The 20,422-nt window shown below is 44.7% G+C and overlaps 1 protein-coding gene across 14 annotated transcripts in view; it reads right to left on the bottom strand.

The window, feature by feature from the left end:
• Positions 1–9,518: 9,518 nt before the first annotated feature.
• huwe1 (HECT, UBA and WWE domain containing E3 ubiquitin protein ligase 1) overlaps positions 9,519–20,422 on the bottom strand; it is a 36,357-nt gene continuing 25,453 nt past the window's right edge. For 8 of the 14 annotated variants that reach the window (XM_053424302.1, XM_053424301.1, XM_053424298.1 and 5 more), the window contains 23 exons: positions 19,832–20,194; positions 19,396–19,606; positions 18,882–19,006; positions 18,572–18,792; positions 18,060–18,451; positions 17,220–17,877; positions 16,395–17,112; positions 16,196–16,308; positions 15,402–15,558; positions 15,167–15,300; positions 14,747–14,960; positions 14,414–14,652; positions 13,609–13,711; positions 13,296–13,445; positions 12,945–13,190; positions 12,734–12,851; positions 12,502–12,642; positions 12,125–12,412; positions 11,866–11,971; positions 11,515–11,632; positions 10,900–11,081; positions 10,441–10,631; positions 9,519–10,332 (listed from right to left, as the gene is read on the bottom strand). In XM_053424302.1, the coding sequence (XP_053280277.1) occupies positions 10,230–10,332; positions 10,441–10,631; positions 10,900–11,081; positions 11,515–11,632; positions 11,866–11,971; positions 12,125–12,412; positions 12,502–12,642; positions 12,734–12,851; positions 12,945–13,190; positions 13,296–13,445; positions 13,609–13,711; positions 14,414–14,652; positions 14,747–14,960; positions 15,167–15,300; positions 15,402–15,558; positions 16,196–16,308; positions 16,395–17,112; positions 17,220–17,877; positions 18,060–18,451; positions 18,572–18,792; positions 18,882–19,006; positions 19,396–19,606; positions 19,832–20,194 (5,291 nt within the window). In that variant the 3' untranslated portion in view covers positions 9,519–10,229. The remainder of the gene's footprint in view (positions 10,333–10,440; positions 10,632–10,899; positions 11,082–11,514; positions 11,633–11,865; positions 11,972–12,124; positions 12,413–12,501; positions 12,643–12,733; positions 12,852–12,944; positions 13,191–13,295; positions 13,446–13,608; positions 13,712–14,413; positions 14,653–14,746; positions 14,961–15,166; positions 15,301–15,401; positions 15,559–16,195; positions 16,309–16,394; positions 17,113–17,219; positions 17,878–18,059; positions 18,452–18,571; positions 18,793–18,881; positions 19,007–19,395; positions 19,607–19,831; positions 20,195–20,422) is intronic. The other 6 variants (XM_053424308.1, XM_053424307.1, XM_053424300.1 and 3 more) reach the window with 4 other exon arrangements.

Genomic DNA, 20,422 nt, shown 5'->3' on the forward strand with positions numbered 1-20,422 from the left:
ATTGGGTGACTACGCTCCCGCACACATGGTGCATGGTGCATGGTGACATAGATGTTTTCATTGTTCATGTGTTGCATTGGGATTGCTGTTTATTTATGTGCCGGACCCGTTTGCCCTCCAGCTCTTCAGAAAAACAGAAACACTGGAGCAGAATATTCTCTTATTTGCTTTTAAACCCCGGCGCATTAACTGGCACCAGTTTATTGTTTAAACCTCCTCAGTCCCAATTCCCAAAACCTTTTAGATCTGATTCCTCTTTGTTGTCGACGCCCAGTAAACCTGTTTTAAGATGACTTTTTCCCTATGCAGTTTATTTTCAATATGAAACAAGCACTCTTGTTTTTGAGTTTCACTTTTATTGCGACTGTGGCAGCTTTATTCTGTGTGTCTTGTGCACTCAGCTTGATGGTATTATTAGCCATGCAAGACAAAAGGGATTTATATGTACAGCGTTTACATGATATTTGTATTGTCCCCTGAGGATGAGGTCCACTGACTTCAGCACAGCATTTGTGAATTTGAACAACTACTGAATTCTTTCCCATAATATTCAGCAAAGACATTCACGGTCGCCTCAGGATGAACTGTAATGATTCTTGACCATCGTCAGGTCAAATATTTCCCACACTTTTGTTTCATTCCTCCAACATCAATGACATTCCCAACTCTGTTGCACCTTGTGTTTAATGCTAATGAGCCAATATTAGCATGCTAACAGGCTAATGATAAACCATTAACATTATACCAATACATAACTCAGTACTGTCATCGAGAATGTGTTAGCAGGCTGGCATTAGCATTTAGCACAACTGTACCTAAGCACAGCTTTAAACTGAGGTGTCTTTACCTACTATTTCATGTCAAAAGGTGAAAAGTGTCTATTGGACTAACTTCAATGTAGAAATTGTGACAAAGATACAGATAAATGGACTTGATACCCACTCTGTTGTACATTGGTCAGAGTTTCCTCCAAAACCTGCATAGATCCCTCAGATGTGAAGACTCGGAGTTACCTGGATCTGTTCCTGAAATAAGAGAAGGAACAAAGATACGGCCACTTTCACACTCATTCCACACTTGTTCCTAAAAATAAAAGGTCTCAGAGCAGCTCAGGTAATTGGGTTAGCAGCATGTCCAGTTAGAAAAACGCCCCATTCCCACTGAGCTGCTCCTCTTTTTCTTTGTGCTTCTGGTACCCAACGATGCCAGCGCGCCCATGTGCAGCTGGTGTCTGCAGGATCTGCCAGGCGTGGAGACACAAAGCCGCTACGGCAGTGGGCGGCATGGGAATGATTGATGAGGCCAGATCAGATAGGTGAGAAACCTTCGCCATCATCCCCAGGAGAGGCGGGATGTCTGGAGAAGAGGCCGAGAGTTCAGGGTCAAAACTGTGACTGGATGGAAGCCAGGAATGGAGACAAAGAGGGAGAGAAGAAGACTGAGAAAGTCATCAATTCAGTTTTTGTGACAAAAAGTTGATTATGAAATGTCTCGCCTTTAGAAATGTGCCTGAGATATGAGAAGTAGTAGTTCATTATGTTTCCCCTCAGCATGCAGAAGATAGGGGAGACTGGGATCGAACTGCTGAACTGTCAAAAAAGGAAAGTAAGTAATTTAGTAAAGTTCATTCAATATAGCTCCTGTCACAAAGCGCTCCACAAAACAAAAAAGCACTCAACATAACAAGGTGATACAAAGGAAAGTTTAAAAATTAAAAAAATGGAAAATAAGCAGGTGGACCATTCATAAGAAACCTGAGTGGACTCAGGGGGCTCAAGACAAATTACCTAACTTCGTGTTTATGAGAAATCAGTGATCAGTACGAAGGTCTTGATAAATGATTAACATTATAATGTTAGTTATAAACAGGAACTGTTTATGAAACAGTTCCTGGGAACTGGGCATAAGGAGAGCTATGGGAAATTAGGTGAATAAATTAAGAAGCTCAGAACCTAACTGGTTCTGAGGAGAGACAACTATTGTAACATAAATATGATTTCTGGATCAACAAGACTGAACAACAGGAAGTTATTAGTATTTAATAGTCACTGTGAGGCTCAATCTGAATGTGGTCTGACTCATTTCAGCTCCTCCGCTCAGGCCCAAGCTATTAAAACACAAGCCAACACTGTAATATTTAGTGGGGAGATGGAGGAAAATTAGCATTCAGCTTGAAGTAAGTCTCCCCCACACTGATCAATAGAGATAATGTCCAGTCTCTGATTGTTTCACCTCCTCACAGCCAGAGGTTTTTAAAGCAACAAGAGCAGGAGAGCGAATCCACCTCCCTGACCTCTGTAGTACAAACGTGTCTGAGAGGAGACAGTGACTTGCAGCCATCACTTCTTCATACCCCCCCTCTCAGAGCCATTCATCTCCAGAGAATTTGTATACTCGTCCTTGTGGGAGCTCCTTCCACCCGCACTCACTGTAAGTGAGTCTGCTGGCAGACTGGCTGGATAGATGGGATGATATATGAGGAGGAAGACAAGAGAGAGAGAGAGAGAGAGAGAGAGAGAGAGAGAGAGAGAGAGAGAGAGAGAGAGAGAGAGAGAGAGAGAGAGAGAGAGAGGGGGGGGGGGGGGGGGGGGGCTTTTGAATGAACAATCTAAGACTGGAGCTGCAAAAAACAATGCTGTCAGCAAAAAACAGAGAGAGAGAGAGAGAGAGGGGAGAGAAAGAGAAGGGAGGGAGAGAGCTCCATCAGCTTAAAAACAAGGGGATGGAGGCAATATAGTAAATGGCTGCAGTATGGGTGTGGAGGTTCTTAAAGAGAGAGACAGACGTATTGAGATGGAAAGCACAACTTATTAAAAGCAGAAATGGAAAAGAGGATTGGGGAGGACAAAAATACACCCAGGAGTCAAGTAAAACTATTAAGACAGACAGTGTCTGATACTCAGAGGCTCAGGGTCTTAGGAAAAAGAAAGTGAACTGATAGCAAAGCAAAATCGGGCTGTGTGGACAGAAAAAGAAAAGGTAGAAAAAGGGGATGAAGAAAAACAGAATGATGCAGCAGCAGCAGTGTGGGAATAACAACATGCTGCAATAGATGCTTTACTTAAAGCTTCAAGATTTAGGTGAAAGGGATCTATTGGCATAAATTGAATATAAAATATTCCTAGTGATGTTTGCACTAGTGTGTTTCATCTAAATTGTTCAATAGTTGTTTTCTTTACACTAGAATTGGCCCTTTATATTTACATATAACATGTTGTTTTCTTTACAGTAGCCCAGACTGGACAAACTAAACACCTTTTGAGTTTTTATGACAACTGAAGGCAGCCACAGGTTCTCTTTCATGTGTGGAAGAGGAGGGTGAAGTGAGGGGTATTCAGATGCAACATGAAACATCACCACTAGATGTCACTGAAATTCTACACACTGAACCTTTAAAGAATAATAGAAAACATTATGATGAGATGTTTAATCTTAAAACCCATGCATGAGAAAGGAGAGAGGAGATGAAAAGGGAAAGACGAGGTGTCTGAACTCTGCGTATTGCAATAGTAGCAAAATGGAAAATAAGCAGATGGATGATGCAATAGAAACCCGAGTGGACACAGATGGCAGAGGAAAAAATGCTGAATTACTAGTTTATGAGAAACCACTCATCAGGATTAAGGTCTTGAGCAATAACATGGGGATGAGGGAATGAGTCAATAAGTAGAAAAAATATAGAAAGAACAAAACATACTGATGTTACCATGCAACCAGTTTACTTCAGTGTGCATCAGATACTGTTATAACTTAGATTTGGCATGAAAATGGTTTGTGATTAAAAAAAAGAAATCAACATTGTAGAAAAGCTTCATTCAGCTGGTTGGAGACTGCAGGTGCAACAGGTTCAAGCTTCAGAAAGCATCCGATTTATTTATTGTTTTACCGTGGTGATTGTGTCATTTAATCAATTTGTATTGTTGGCTGTCTTCTGCCTCTGCATTATTAAATACAGCATTTCACTTGTATTTAAAGGCACCTCTAGTCCTCATGACAGAAAAAATGAGTCACATTAAAGCATTTCCTCGGTGTTTTGAAATAGTGAAGATAGTTTGGGATGTAGTGTGTAGGCCGGGTGCAGAGGTTATTCTAATATCCTAAAGATCAACATCCCCTCATGATCTAGTGGAGACGAGTTCCATTTACATTATCATGCTTCAGAATCACAATCATTTCCTGCAGTCCCACAATCTGGAATGTAACACTGAGGTGCAAAGAAAAAGAAGTGTAGGGAAGCCAGAACACGTTGTGATGCTGAGGAGGTGATTGGAGCCACAGAGAGAGATAAAGCCGTTTGTGTGTGTGTGTGTGGGGGGGAATAGATGTGATCATAATACAGCGACAGAAAGGGAGGGATGTGACAGGCCGCAGAGCTGAAGATAGATGTAAGACGCAGGAGTGAGGAGCGGGCACCTCCAGGGCCTCTCCGCTGCCTGCACGCCTCCTGGGCTGCTGATGTGGCCGGCGTTGGCTGATCCATTGATCCGGTGAAAAGTCATTAGGTGGCCAGAAGGTCAGCCAGCCGTCTCTGACCCGCCGTTAATCACTCGCTAATTGAAGGGAAATGACTCCGATTTAGTTTCCCCTCCACGCTTATGGAGGGGCCCCGCTGCCAGATATGAGCCGCGCTCCACTCATCTCATTAGGCATGTTAACTGCATGTAAATAGCTGTGAGTCAGCCTCAGACAAGCGAGCAGTGGCGAGCCCAGAGATTAGAGCCCCTCCAAAAGATAAGTTGTTGTTGTTGTTGTTGTTGTTGTGGGAGAATCGGAATAAGGGCAGTCGCGCAGACAATTTGCAGCTGGTGAATACTCAAATTCTCATCATTGATATTCAAATCGAGCTTTTGCATAGAAGTTGTTGCAGCACAAATATTTGTTAAAGCAGATGAGGGGGGGGCGACTGGGATGTTTACTGCCTTTTACTTCAAAAAGGCTTCTTCCCCTCCAGAAATAGTAATGACCCTTTACTGTTCTTTATCGTGTATTACAATGCACCACGTTGGAGTTACATCAACACACCATTTGCATCTTTTAAAAAAAAAAAGCATTTTAACGTGCAAGCCATGGAAATGTCACCGAGAGGAGACGTAGATCATTTTATTTTTTTTTGCACTTTAAACATGTCCCTGGTGTATTAACAGATAAATAAGCCGGGTATTTCCGGGCTGGCTTCATCAAACACCTCTGCAGTTACCGCCTCCGGCCACATTACGCCTCTCTCGGGCCAGGCTCAACAGCATCGTGTCCGTGGATGATAACGTTCAGCGGATGAACTGCATTACACCACCTGGAATATGACAGGGCTGGATTCCATTGCAGCGGCTCCTCACCTCTGAAATGCCACAAGGTGCCTACCGCTGTGCCACGTGGAGGGGGGGGGGGGGGGGAGGCCTGGATTGGGGGTGCTGCAGATGCAATGTGGTAAATAGATAGCGACCACGGATACTTGGAAGCTCAGAGGTAATAAAGACTGTGACCTTTACAGTGGAGGGACTGTCACTTCTGGTTTGGGTCCTGGACGCGGCGGCCTGAGCCTACACGTGCTCCCACCTGAGCCCGGCTTCTTCCACAGGAAACGCACGCACACGCACACACACACACACGCACGCACGCACGCACAGATGCACAGAAATATGGATCCTCTCCTCTGTTACAGGCGCAAACACAAACACAGTCATTTCTGGGCAGGGAGCTCAGCCTAATCAGGAGGTGATGACAGAGCAGACAGATTCACATCAGCAGCACAGAGCATCCTCCCATGTGGCCTCGCTGTCCAAACGGAGGGCCGCATCCTGTCCACCTCGATACGTCGGGCTCCTCCTGCATCTGATGATCGTGTGACCCTCAGGAGGCCCCGCAACATCCGCCTCGAGAAAAACTCTCACTGCAGAGAAAAACATGAAAAAGCAGAAAAAACACCACAACAGCGCGAGTCTCCGGTTGCAACGTTTCCACTGGGATATTTTATATTTGGAACATCTATCATGAATAAACCACAGTGAATTAATGGGGAGGAACAATAACAAGCTGTCAGCGTGCCGCTCACACCCTGTAAATAGCGCTGCTGTTAACTGGCTTCCGCCCTGAAATGAAGCCAGGGGTTTACCCGTTATGATTCTTCATATTCACCCAGTCTCACCTCGTCCTTTAGAATGATCTGGAGGCTCGTGACTTTTTTTGAGGAGAGGGCAAAAAATCGGTGAGTAAGCGCCACCATCAATTATGTCCAGCACAAAGATCTCTAAGGCAAATTGTAAACATTAAACCAATTACTCTAATGAACTGATTTGGTTCCTTTGCACTCTTCAGCTCTCTGCTAAAAAAAAAGGAAAAAAAAGGACCTCATCATTTTGCCCTGTGCGCATTGTAATATTGTGATTTATTCCAGAGGCACTGAAGACAGCACAAGTAAAACAAATCACTCTGAGAGCTCCCTGGCTCATGCACAACAGAGTCATTATTAATGGCCTTCATTTCCTCCTCGGCTCCACTGTTACTGATGAGCATTGATCACCGTTATCTCTGCACAACAAGTTTTCATTTTCAGTGTAGCAGACACACGCACTCTTGTTCATTTCCACTATCTTTTGAGATATATCTTCACCTTCTATTTCTCATGTGGTTTAATGGGGAAGAAGGCTGAGGATTTTGAATGTGTCACAGTGGTACTCACATGCATATTAAAGGCATCAGTGGGCAAACACAAATTATTTAGATTCTGGCAACAGTCTGCCTTAAATTGCCTCCTCCAGCATGAAATAGAAAACAGCAGTGCCAGTGACTTCGGTGGAAAACCAGTGACATGGAGAACGTCTGACAGGGAACATCGTGTTCACTCTGGCTAGTCTAATGATCCCCACCCAGTGGAGAGGCCCGCACAGTGCAGTGCAGCAGCTCATTGAGCCACACCGCTGATACGTCTATTTGCCCCAGACATTCACAGGACAAATATTCAGCCAAAGCTGCAAGATAATAAAGAGGAAATCTAAAATCATCTCAGGAAAGTTGACCCATAAGTGAGGAAATGTATTGTGAAATATTATATTGTCTGCTTAAATTGCAACAGATGCCTACAATATCTGTAAATCAAGCGCGGCCTGTAGGATATTGCATCTGTGCTTTATACATGAATGGAGGCGGGGGGGGGGGGGGGGGGGGGGTACAAAGACCTGGCTTGGCCAAATGTACTGTAAAACCAGGGCTTAGAGTGGGGTCTGAAATCCCTGCATGACAGCACTGTAATCATCATAATTTATCATGCCTCGGCACACACTAAATCAGACATGGACGCTCCCCATTCTGCAACTGGTGTGCAGGTTGTCAGTGGGGGTTGAGGGTTAGAGGTGGGGGGAGGGTCGAAGACGCAGCAGCGGTGGGGTTGTGATTTCCAGTGTTGTAGTGGCTCCTCGAGTGGAACAGACGCAGCACGCAGGAGCAGGTAGAAGAAGAGGAGTACACAGGGGAGGAGGGACAGGAGCAGAGGCAACGACAGGAGCAAACTGCAGACATGCCAGGGCTATGGGGGGGGGGGGGGGGGGGGGGAGATATTCAAGATGTTAGGCGCGTTAGAGTGTGGGCAGTTCTCTAGTCCCAACTCTTGAATCCAGTAAACTTTGAATTCAAGTCTGTCACCAAGAACAGGAGCATCTTTTACTTTTTCTCCATGTGAAGTTGTTTTTGTCATACAGTAAGAGAACATACTGTTATTCAAACTGCATAATATTGAGGACCTTATAAGGTTGGAAAGTTGACGGTGTGTTTTTTTTTTTGTATAAGAGATTATTCCTATCTAGGTCAATTAATAGGACTATAACAATACCAGAAACCAGTTGCACCAGCACTTCTACAGTCTTTTTTACTTTCTAAATAATTACCAAGCGTTCGATTTCTGCATTTCTAAATGAGGCGGCAGATCCAAGATTCTTTTATTTCTCCATTGAACATTTCCGTATTTTTTCTTTGCTCAGGGAATAATTCATGAATCTTGATGAAGGCACAATTAGGGGACTTATATTATATCAGTGTGACCAATTTGGAGCAATCTGATTGAATTTGAAGCGTTGGATGCTTTTTGCCTGAAAAACATAAATAATGACTGAGGAAATAGACACAGAGCTGTTCAGGCTTGGACTCTGATCATGAGACAGAAGTTTGTTGGTGGAGGACAATGCACAGTTGAGTTATGACAACATCTTCTCCTTTGGCGGAGGATGAAACTTCGCCGTACACCAATGTTTACACGGTTAGAGGAAATGTCCCAATTCTGAGAGAGAGAGAGAGAGGTCCCCTTTGCAAGACATAAAGATTCCTTTGATTCGTGTTTTAATGGCGTGTAATCAAACGAAAAATCGGTCTTTGAGTTAGTTTGTATCTTCGTCTTGTTGTGATCACACTCATCTCAATTTGAAGTTGATCTGATGCAAGCCCTGTGACAAGTACCTCAGAGTAAAAATGTGGAATACGACCAAAATGGCCACTAAATGCACAATAGCAGGCTTCCTGTTGCGTTTTTTCAATTGCACCTCCAGACATTTTGTTTGTCAGGTCATGATACACCTGTGTATTGATTTTTGTGAAGATCGGTCAATGGGAACGTGCTCCAGTAGTCTCAGGGGCACCGGTGAGCCATTTTGCCACGCCCCTTGGAAATTCCTCCAGAATACGTACATTTTCACCACTTTCTAATTTTTTTTACGAATTTGAGCAGGTTAAAGCCCTCAAAAAGCCAATTAATTTGCCTGAAAAATAATGATAATCCTTACAATTTGAATAGGGCCTCACTGTCTGTCAGTGCTCAGGCCCTAATTATGTATTTCAATAACCAGATATGAGGAGGTAACCTGGCTAGCCTGATGAATCCATTCCTATAGGTTCTCAGTAAAGTGTGCCATGACATTTAATATAAATTTATCATGAATAGTTCCTGCTGCAACATTAAACGTCAAATACCTCCAGAAAAAAAAAACTTCAGAGGAATGTACGATGACTAGAAATCACTTGGTTGTCTCTGTCGTCTTTGGCCCATCAGTACTGAAAAAGCTGCAAAGGGACACTGGGTGGTGGGGACATGATCAACAGTACAGGGATTTGTTTGAGACTGAAGGGGAGACTGGGTAAGTGGCACATAAAAACAAAATCACAGCACTGCTGCACTGAGCTCCCAATATGATAAACACAGCTCCCTAACCAACCAGCCCCCGACTTCAGGCGGTGCATCAGGATCGTGCTCGGGGACACCATCAGTCATTACACAAAAGCTGTACCATGCCTTAGTGATTTTGTCCTGAGTGACAGTTTGTCTGATTCACTGCCAGGATCAGTGTGAGCATGAGGGGTGGGATTGATTTCCCTTGTCACAGCATCACTGATAAACTGCCACTACTTTTTACCAAATAGAATATTGCTTCTTTTGCGCGATGTCCAAGAATTTTGAGGATTACGTTCCAGAAGTGACATATTTTGTTGGGATGTAATGAATTCACTGCAGGTAAAACAGTTCAAGGAGACAATGGACGCAATTTTATGCATTTATTCATGTAGTTATTCCACTCCGATTCAAAGGCTCAAGGCTGGGTCAGCGATTTAATAGCCAAAAATACTCTAGAATTTATGGTTAATGTTTTTTTTTATCTCCTTCAGGTTCTCTCTTCATTTTTTTGTACCATCCTTCCTTAAAAATGCCACAAAACTTTGAAAAGTGCATTTTTGTGAATATCTCCAAAACTTCTCAAGTTGTCCATATACCCCCCATAAAAAGGTTCCCCGTCATCAAGGCTTATGAGGTCACAAATTAGCAACAAGAAACCACCATTATTTTTCCCCAAAGGTTTTATAACCATCCTGTTCAAACAACATTATCTTTTTTCTTTTTACACAACCAGAGAACAAAAAAGATTAAACATAACAAACTCCCAAACCTTTTGTACAGAGAAATCAAACTAAATGAAGAAAATGTCTCTTATATTAGTCCATGTTTTATCCTCTGAATCCACTCTTGCATTTTGCCATTAACATGAGGCTCTCTGTGTTGTACGCAATGTCACTCGCTGGTTTTATCTGTTTTATATGGAATAGAAACCAGTAAGTCTAGGCCATTCAACAAATAATCCAGTACAGTCTATGATAGTGTGTGTGTTTCAAAGGTTATCAGTGTGAATGTGTCAGGAGTAGGCAAATCTAAATCAACTGTCTGTTTGCATGTCTGAGTTTGTTAAGAGTCTCATAGTTTAAGCCAGTCCGAATCCCTCGGAGCATTCCTGAATGGCCATCAGCAGCATATGTCTCAGCTTCTCGTAGCTCTCATAGGCTGGGAGGTCCAGCTGGTTAAAGCTAGAGAAAGAGAAAAGGTCAAAAAATGTAAGTAACACCTTCACAATACGGTTAATTTCAGGATAAATAAGATTAATGATTATCATCATTGTATTAATAGGTGTGTACCAGGTATGAGCAGATGGCAGGCGGTCAGTGGAGCGATCGTCTCGGTGAATCTGGAACTTCTGGATGCCGTTCATGCCCTCCAAAGCAGCAAAACCCTGGAGGGGAACCTTGGAGGTACCAGTGACAAACTGCAGGAACTTAGCCCGGTCCGCCTGGTCGAAGGAACGCAAGGCCCTCCAGAACCACTGAATCTAAAGTTGGGGGGAAAAGGAACGCTTGAGTTATAAATTTGTTCTTATACAGTTTTATCAATAGTTTTTTCTGTATGATTAACAGTTAAAGGCTCGAAGCTGCCAGGCATGAGCAATAACACCTGAATAAAAACAGCTTTACCTGATTTCAAACAATATGAAGATAACAGTCATAAGACATGGACATAATCACACTCATTTTCTCACAACACTTAGATCTGGGTTTTCATTTCCATAATAAATGTTGTTTGTGCAAACTCTTCCATACCTGGATGGAGCTGGCCTGGTATTTGTGATATTCAGTGTTGGCCTTCAGGTCATCAATGTCAATAGTGGGTAGGCCAGAGATGAGCAGCTCCAGCTCCTGCTCAGTGAAGATGGAGATCAGTCTCTTGGGGATGATCTCGTAGAATCCCTCGAGGAAGGCTGCCAGCTGCTTGCGGATTGCACCTAGAAAACCAGGGTTTAGAATTCACTCAGGGATCTTTCTGTAATACTGAAGATAGGCAGGCAACCAACGGTTTTAATTGAATTCTATGGCAATCATTTTTCAATTAAGCAGCGGAAAATGTAATACTTTACTGAATAATCTATTTGAGCAGCAGCTGGAGGTTGTTGGTTATGATAAATCGGCCATCTTACCGACAGAAGAGCCACTGGATGGCAGCTGAATATTGATCATTGCAACATTTAACTGGGCTGCCACCTAGTGCTATATGTGTGCATCTCTGAGAATATCTGCGCTGAACATTTAAGATGACATCTGTACATTTCAAGATCTAGATGATTCCATCTCCACTGACTGTTTTCATTACAGATATTATTATGTATTAACAAAAGAGCCGTGCTTCTTGTAGGAAATAATAGATTTGGTGAGTCTTACCTGTCATCTTCATCTGGCAGACCAGGTGCACATACTCCTTTTTGTTATCCTCTGTAACCACGATATTGGCTCCATTTGGCTTGAGGTCTCTCACTTCACATACGCCGAACTCCTGGACCTTCACACAGAGAGCAAATGGAAACTTTCAGTGTCACACATCTTACAGAATTTCAGCTCACATTTAACTGCCAGTTATTTTAATGCCATCAGACACTTTTAGCACAGATTTTATGAGAACATAAAGCATGTGGGAACCAAGCCCTTGAGGCCCAACCACAATTTCTACAGTTAAGAATGACAATCAATTTTCTACTTCAAGTTAATTGGAACATTCAGAGAACAGACACCAACCTCAGTGCTGAACGTCAGCTCATAGCCCAGTGTGGACACATCATTTTCCAACAAGTAGACCAAGCCCTGGAAGAATGGATAGTCCTCACTCTCCATGTCTGTGTACCTGGAAGACAACAGAAATACATTTAGTAACATAATCAATAAAAATATATATAGCTTACCAATCATTTAGTATAGTGATCATTATCACTTGGTTTGTTGAAACATGTCTTGAACAACTACATTACTTCACTGTGACTGACAGTAGCTCAAATACCTGACACTCTTGCCCAGGATGTGCTTGTAGAAGCTCCTGGTGAAGTAGCACTCCAATAACCGGTTATCATAGACTGCCTTAGCCACCACACGACCCACGAACTTGAAGTAGCTGAGATGGTTGTGGTTGCAGTGAGATGATGGGTTGATGGTGTATGTGACACGGTCGCCTGGTGAAGTGCGGAACAGGGCGTACATGGGGTTGAACATCTCCCGAGAGATGATCATGTACCATTCCCTCAGAAGGCCACCAGCATCCTGACCCTCCTCTCCTTCAAACACGATGTACCTGTAGCGAGAAGTGAGCAGAGTATGATTCATGTTGAGTGGGTCGGAACTGAGAGGCCCTGCAGGTGGACAAAGGGGGAATGGCCTTACAGTCGGTTTTTCATGTCCTCAGGGCTCTTGCGATGCAGCTCCCTGTAAGAGTCCTCAAACACGTGATCTCTCCTCACATGCACAGCCATGTCCTCCTTCCTCAGGCCTTCATCCAGACGCTCTAACTCCTGGCGGAAGTACCTGCAGATATGGTTAGCGACACCAAAGGGTCAGTAATTTGAAGAGGCTACTACACAGTGTAGGACAGATGTGTAAAAAAAATACCCCTTACTTTCTCTTCACATCAAAGTCCAGGATTCGAATGTAGTCCACCAATACTGCAAAGGGCCCATCAGCCAGGTGAGTGGTGGACTGGCGCAGGATCTGGTTAAGCACTGTGCGGTGAGTTTCTAAAAAGGATGAACAACAAGTCTTGTTATACAGAATACGATACATGCAAACAAAGCTTCATCATTCACATTAGGGAAGTTGCTCAGGCTCACCGGCGAATCGAAGGAACTTCTGGGTGTCTGGTGGCAGGTTGGAGGAGATATGCATGGAGGATGGTTCCCTTGAAAAGAACGGGTCCAGGGATGAAGGTGTGGCAGGTGTAAGCGGGGCTGGTGACAGCGGAGCAGGCTCATCTTTAATGTGAGAGAGCTGACTCTCCTGGGTGTCCCTCACTGGAGGTTTACTCTCCCGCTCAGTGGCGTGCACTAGGAAGAAGGCCTCCACAGCCGGCTGGAGAACTGAGAAAACAAAGAAAATTATCTTTAGGGGAACACATCACTAGCTTCATCTGACATCAATACAATGTCAATCGCACATAGCATAGAGAAATGCGTTCCACTTACCCAGTACAGCATGCTGGTCATGGGACTCCTCCAGCTCTTTCAGGCACTCCCCAAGCATGTCCCACAGCTCATCCAGCAGAAGCTGCTCACTGAGCAGAGGGAGTTCTGGAAGTTTCTCCTCACTCTCCGACGTGCTGTTTCCTTCTTCATCTAGAAAATTTATTTACAATACACACTGAATTAGATCATGAATGTATCAAATGAAAATTGTGCTCAGTGGATGCTGGAGCTATTTACTGAAGAAAGTAGAAATCACCAGGTGTTTAGATTCTCTCTAGAATTGTGAACAGTTATTAGTTGTTTATAATCATACCCAGAGGTGCAGGGTCCTGATCTAGAGGAGAGGGCTGGTCCACATCCATAGGAGAGTCGTCTCTCTGGGCTGCCTGGGCTTCTGACATCGACTGCCCGTCGGACTACAGAAAATAATTCAGACAGGAGCAGATAGAGCGGTGACAGAGGATGAACAACAGGGAGAAAAAACACAGAATAATTAGCAGAGATCTTTCTTCAGTAGTCAATTATGGCCGTTAATGCCATGCAAAATGTCACTTTCATGATCCACTACAAAGGTGCAGGGATTGGACCAAGTAGGGAAGGAGGAGGGGCCAAAAGCATGAAGCCATGTCAGCCAGCAAACACATCAGTAAAACAAAAACTGTTTGAAGCAGGCAGGACATTTACAAACAGATCATTTCAACAGTCAAAAATGTTGTTTAAAAGACACTGGCATAGGATGTACAGGATCTCTGACACATCTATCCAGCTGGGATAATGTTCAACAGGGCAGTATTGGAGACATTGTCACGATGAATACACCATTTGAGAAGGGCTCTCGGCCGAGTGCACAATTCATGAAATACAATATCAAATATTAACTACAGCTATTTTTGCAAAACACGACAGATGTAAACTGCAAGTAATGGCTTAGCTCAAAGCCCATAGAGGCAAAAAACGAATTAGATATGTTGCATGTCAGTAGCTGTTAGCCATTTCATAGCATTAAACCTTGACGACCACCACAGGTTATTTTTTCTGTTGTCCACATTGTCTCCTAAAAATATGTGTGTGCAGTTTGTAAGTAGGAGTATGCCTGCTGTCAGTGTAGCCATGCTAACCGTGGCAGCAGCGGCCGTGCCAGCAGGGGGAGCAGCCCCAGTGGGAGCATAGGGGGATGCCACTGAGGATCCGGCAGCGACAACGGTTGCAGAGGCAGAGGAGGCGGTGGGTAAGGGGGCCTGTTGGAGGCGGCGTGCCCGCTGACCCTCTCTCACCATCTGGATGATGGCATCAGCTTCAGCCTCGAGCTGTCGCACAGCAGCCTGGATGCTGCTGGCTGAGCCCAAACTGGTGGAGCCTGGACATTCAGAGAGGGAGGAGAGGGTTTATATATCACTCTGTAGATCTTCAGGATAATGAATGTATGCATCAAGAATACTGTAACATCTTACCTAATCGCCCTGTCTGTTTGGCTTTCTTGTTGGCGCGCCGGGTGTCCTCACGCAGCTGGATAATGACCTGCAGCACTCGCAAGAAAAACTTCTGCGTCGACGTCTTGGAGGTCAGGGAGCTCATACAGGGAAGCTGTAGTTCTCGCCCCCCAAGTGTGCGTTTTTGTGCAGCCACAATGACTACACTCTCCGAGCCGTCAAACCTGTGCCCAAGCCAACAAATGCATACGAGGTAAAGGAAATTGTAGTTTTGGGACACTTCATGTAAAAACAGACAGTCATTACATAATCCAGCGTTACTTCGGGAAATCAAACTAGTTCAAGTAGATTCAGTCTGCTAGTCCCTTTTGAGAGCCCAGTGACTGAGTTGCGTGCTTGACAACCTAGTGGCACTGGGCAACCAGGGTTATAACTAGCTAACCTGCTTGTCATCTTGCCCCTGAGCCTGCCCGAGATGGAGGGATCTTCAGGCGGGGCATCTGGGGAGTGTGAATCAGCTTGCGCCCGCTTCTGCTGCTCCAAGTTGTACTCTCTTAGTTCAGCCAGCAATGTGCCTGAAAGAGAGAGAAAATGTTCAAATGAACACTTAAGGAAAACTGTATACTCTTGAATTGGGGGACGATAACTAGTATCGGTGTAGTCTCACAGCACTAACCGATCTGTTTGCATAGAGTGTATCCAAGGTGTCTAGCTCCACTGAGCAGCAGTCTGAGTACAGTGTCTCTGGTGGTACCATCTCCTCTTGAAAGCTGCAGTAGAATGTTAGCTGCATCCTCCAGACCCTCCTCTGAGCATGAGTGAGATGTCAACACCTTTTAAGGAGAAGGGAGAGTATTAACAAAAAAGTAGAAAGGTGAAACAGAAAACAGATCAATTGGCCTCTGTTGAAAACAGTAAATGATTGTTAAAATTGTTTCATGAATGTTTATCATGAGAAATTAGCTTTTTGTGTCTGAGACAAAAGTCTCTTTCAATATAATCTATGCTGGATCACTATTGGACTATATCATCTGTCTAGCTAGTAAAACAGAGTTGTGGCCACTCCAAGGTCAAGGCTTAAAATATTTCTGTTGTTGCTTCTCAAGTCTGAACAACTTCCCACAAAGTCTCAAAGATGCCACATTTGTTTGTTTTAAAAAGCAACTTCAAGCCTATTTGTTCTCTGATGACTTTTCTTTGTCTTTTCCTCGTGGGTTCAACAATTAATTCTACTTTTTTTTTTTATTATAGCTGAAAGTTGGTTTGTACAACTAACCAGACAGACTGGTCTTTGATTAATGGACGTCACAATCCAGTCATAATACTGTGTCCACCCATACAACTAACGATGACTTAACGTTGATACAATTCATGCCATTCCTGCTCTGCTCATAGTTCCATGAGCAGTAATGGAAATTCACACATTTCAGGACGACAGCATGGCAGAAACAGTTTTCAACTTTTCCATACCTCCACAGAGAGTTGAAGCTGTTTCTCTGTGAGTCCACTGGAGGCCATCTTGTTGTCACTCTCTGAACTGGTAAGAGTGCCCCTCTGTTTCCCTATTTTGGAACCCCCCCAAACTGTACATCATTATCTTCTAAAAATCAATTTGACAATTTAATGTTTAAATGAACAGATAACATCGTATTTTAGAATAAATAATTACCTGTAGAGGTTGTTCCAGTGGATGTGGGTATACAGATTGTTGTAGAGGATGTTTGGGAGGCTGTTACACTCCCCGAGGATGTACCCTGGACTGAAGCTCCCAAAGAGGTCCCTAGGCCTGCCACAATTGGCTGGGTAGAGCCCACAGATACAGATACAGTGCCCTGTGTTGTGACTGCAGCTGTGGCTCCTAAGTTGGTTGCCACATGGGAAGCCTGTGGGGCGGGGTGTCCAGCAGGCACCTCCGTGGCCTTATTGTCAGGCAGGGCAATGGATATGAGGGAAAGCAGGCGTAGCAGCTTTTCAGTGAGCAAGGAGCTCCGTCTGATTACTGGGTGAGACAGCATGTTCATCAGCTGGCCTAGAGGGGACGTCTCCAAGCTGAACTGGGCCCCCTCAGCTTCTGCACTGCCCCCCAGAGGCACGGTCTTCATAGAGGCCTTGCCCTTGCGACTGACATTCATGTTGTCCAACTTGACCAGCAGGTCCCAAAAATCAGTGGAAATGCCGAGGGACTGGGGATTAATAGCAGAGGAGCCAAAGGAGTTCTGTGTGTTGGAGACATTAGGGCCGGGGTTGCTTTGAGACTGCGTCCCTGACCTGGAGTTCCCAATTCCACCCAGTACCCCGGCGGATCCCAGACAAAGACGAGCGTCCAGGTCAGAAGACGATGCCGAAAGATCCTTACACCGCTGCTGTGTGAAGTGGCTGGGGAACACCTGCAGGGGGTAGACAGGAAACAAACTTAATCAAATTAATTAACTATTAGAATTGAATATGTAATCAATTATGTGTCAGGGGTGGATGAAAAAAGCTGGACTGTCACCTTAGCTAGCTGGATAAGTGTGTCCAACACGTGTCGACAGACCACCGGAGCAGCTTGCGGGTGGATGTGAACAGTGGAGCCTCCACCTCCTGCACATGTGACACCTGCAGCAGCCCCTGAAAGTCCTCCCAGTGTTCCAGATCCTGCAGAGCCCCCACCTGAGTGACGGTCAGCATGTTTCCTACCCGATACTCGCTGAATCTGGAAAATGTTTGTCCTGCAGCCCAAAGCTGCGTCCATAGAAACAGAGAGCCAGGAAAGCTGGTTAGAGCTGCGAGACTCCACCCTGTTCAGTAACTCTAAGGAGGATGATGAGGATGATGAAGAAGAGGAGGAAGAGGAGAGGGAGGACGTAGCGGAACCTTTTCCTCCACAGCTTCCCTGGATGCTCCTTTTACCACGGGAGTCCTCGAGACGCGAGGACTCAACACACACCTCACTTTCGCTGCTGCGCTGGAGGATGGATAACAGGCTGCGAATGACCCATCCACGTGTCTGAGAGTGGTAGCAGAGATTCCTGAGCACACGGTGCAGACGGCTGGTGTTAAGCTTCGGTTCATCCACAAAAAGCAAAACCAGCAGGCAGGACAAGGCCTCGTGGTCTAGCAGCAACCGACCGCGCAGACGCAACAAGGAGTCTACGCTAGAACTGGAAGGTCTGAGGAAACAAGGCAAAACACATTCAGTTCATCATCTATCAATAATGGTTTATCAAGAATATCTAGAAAAAAAAAGACTTTTCTTGAGTTTCTAATGCCTAAATTTAGGTAGTTTTTTGGGGATCAAACCAAAAAATTTGAAAAGCATTTGGATTCTCAAGTGGTAAACATCTTATCTCACCTGTGGTTAGTTCCTCCCCCCATCTGAAATGTGGCTCCTCTCTGCACAGCCAGCCGAGTGTACTGGACGCCACGATTGCTCCCTAACCGATTTGTGAAGGCTGGTGAGCGCAAGATGGCTGATAGGGCTGAAGAAGAGCTATGACCAAACAGCCTCTCATGCATCAGTTGCCTCTGACGTGCTTCTTGCTCCCTACGCAACGCGGCGGCTTCAGCAGCAATATCTGGGGGCATCACAGCCAACACGCTGTCCTCCATATCCTCTAGGACACTACGTCGGAGCTCTGAAGGCAGCGTCTGGATGAAGGTGACTGGATCCAAAGGTGTGTCCCCCTGTGTAGGCTGCTGGGATAGCTCCCTGCGCTGCTGCTCTGCCCGTTGCTGAGCAAGAACCTAAGTTGACCAATTGCATGTTTAATAACAGAAATGCAAATCTGAATCTTTTTAAATTATTTTTTAATAATTTAAGCCTTTAGTCTACTGTGATCTTTCATTTTTTGAGAAGTCTCTTACCTCTTCCTGGATGGCAGGTGGCAAGGCCGCCAGGAATTCAGGGCTGACTTCTGTAATCCCTGGTCCTCCGAGTACAGGTGGAGTAGAGGAAGGCAGGCTGGTGGTAACAGGAGGACGGGAGGGTGGTCTGATCCCAAGCTGATTTTGCAGCACCTCTCTGCGGATGTCCTCAGGAAGAGCTGCCAGGAAAGAGGGATCCACACCTTCTGGCAGACTGATGCCTGCCAAGGTAAAAAACATCACTACATTATGAGATTTTATATTGCTAGAAATTTAAATGAAAAATAATAAGGGTAGCAATTAAGTCTACCTGCAAGTGGGTCCTCCTCCTCATTGCTGGTTGATGGGAGGGGCTCTTCCTGAATGGCCTGAGACTGGCTGTCAGCACTGTCACTCCTGGGCATCATTTCCCCAAGGGATGACACAGAAGTCGGGCTGTCAACATAAAATTAAAAAAGATTATCAGTCAGCAAAAGTGTGTGTGATGAAATATTTATGATTTACACATTGTTAATGTGCTTACAATCCCTGGGGCAGATTTAACTGAACCATATCATTGTTTTATTTTGGTTCAGGAACTAAATATTCTTAAAAACAGTCAAAAGGGATAAAATGTATTTGACGCACAGACAGGGCAACCAGCTGGAGTAATGAATTTGGAATTTATTTAATTTGTTTTGCCTGAGACTAAAGCATGTTCTGCATATGCTGGCAAAGAGAGGGCAGTACGAATCACTAACTAACCTTTATTGTTATCTAAGAGATAAAAAAGAAAACATGGTATTGATTTTAATGTGCCTTGGGTGAGAAATCAAGCTACACACCCCGTCTCTGCATCCGTCTGCCTGTCAGTCAGTCCACTCTCCCCACTACCAGAAAGCTCCTGAGAGAGCTGGGTGGACTGGGCAGGGATGGGAGCAGCTTCTTCCTGAGTGGCAGAGGCAGGGCTGCTGGTATCCATGGGAGACCCTTCCAGTTGTGACACACCCACTACTGCAGGCTCTGAGGTCTCCACGATGTCTGGACTTAGGGAGGCTGAGAAAAAGTAAAAGGTTCAAATAAAATCATTAAGGGCAAGGGTGAGGAAACAACTCTAAATGCACTGTAGTAAAGTTCCATGGGTCACTGATTCGTTTTTCAGTGGTCAGAACTTTTTTAGGAGGGATCTAGTTTCGACCAAGATCAACAACATTCTTATTACAGATGCTTGTCCTCACTGTTGGCCAGTCTGTATTAAGAGAGTTTTCAAAGTTAATCTACCTTCCCTGCCTTCATCCAACGCTCCTCCTCCTCCACCGACTCTCTCACCGATTGTGGGTGCTGGGGACATTTCCATCTGAGATGCCTCCGCTTCACTGTTGGGTCTGTCAGCTGCCGCCAAAGGTGGAAGGCCTGCCCCTGCCAGAGCAGCCAGTGAGCTGCCATGCGACTCAGCCAATAGCAGGTCAGCGATTGGCTGGTGGACCTGCTGACTGATCGCAGTCTCCAAGGAGACTAGAGCCTGCTCATGAGGAGCAGATGTTGTGGGGGTGACCTCTCCAGATGGGGGAGCAGTGAGGAAACCGTCCGAGACCCTGGGTGGGTCCAGACATGACACTGTGCCACCCTGAGCCTGCTCACCCTCTGTAAGATCCATACAAAAAACGTGTGAAGACAGAAGTACAGTTTTTATACTTTCATGAACTAAAGATTACTGGTTTATAGATTTTTGTTCTGAAATTTATGCTAAATAATTGTTCCAAGTGAGTATCTTTTTTCAGAGGTTATTAATGGCTACTAATATTCAATGTTTAACTGGGCTCTTAATTATTTAACAATTATGAAAACATTTTCACGATGCAAGATAGTAAC

The sequence above is a fragment of the Pleuronectes platessa genome, chromosome 6, assembly GCF_947347685.1.
Source record: "Pleuronectes platessa chromosome 6, fPlePla1.1, whole genome shotgun sequence".
Taxonomy (NCBI): Eukaryota; Metazoa; Chordata; class Actinopteri; order Pleuronectiformes; family Pleuronectidae; genus Pleuronectes; species Pleuronectes platessa.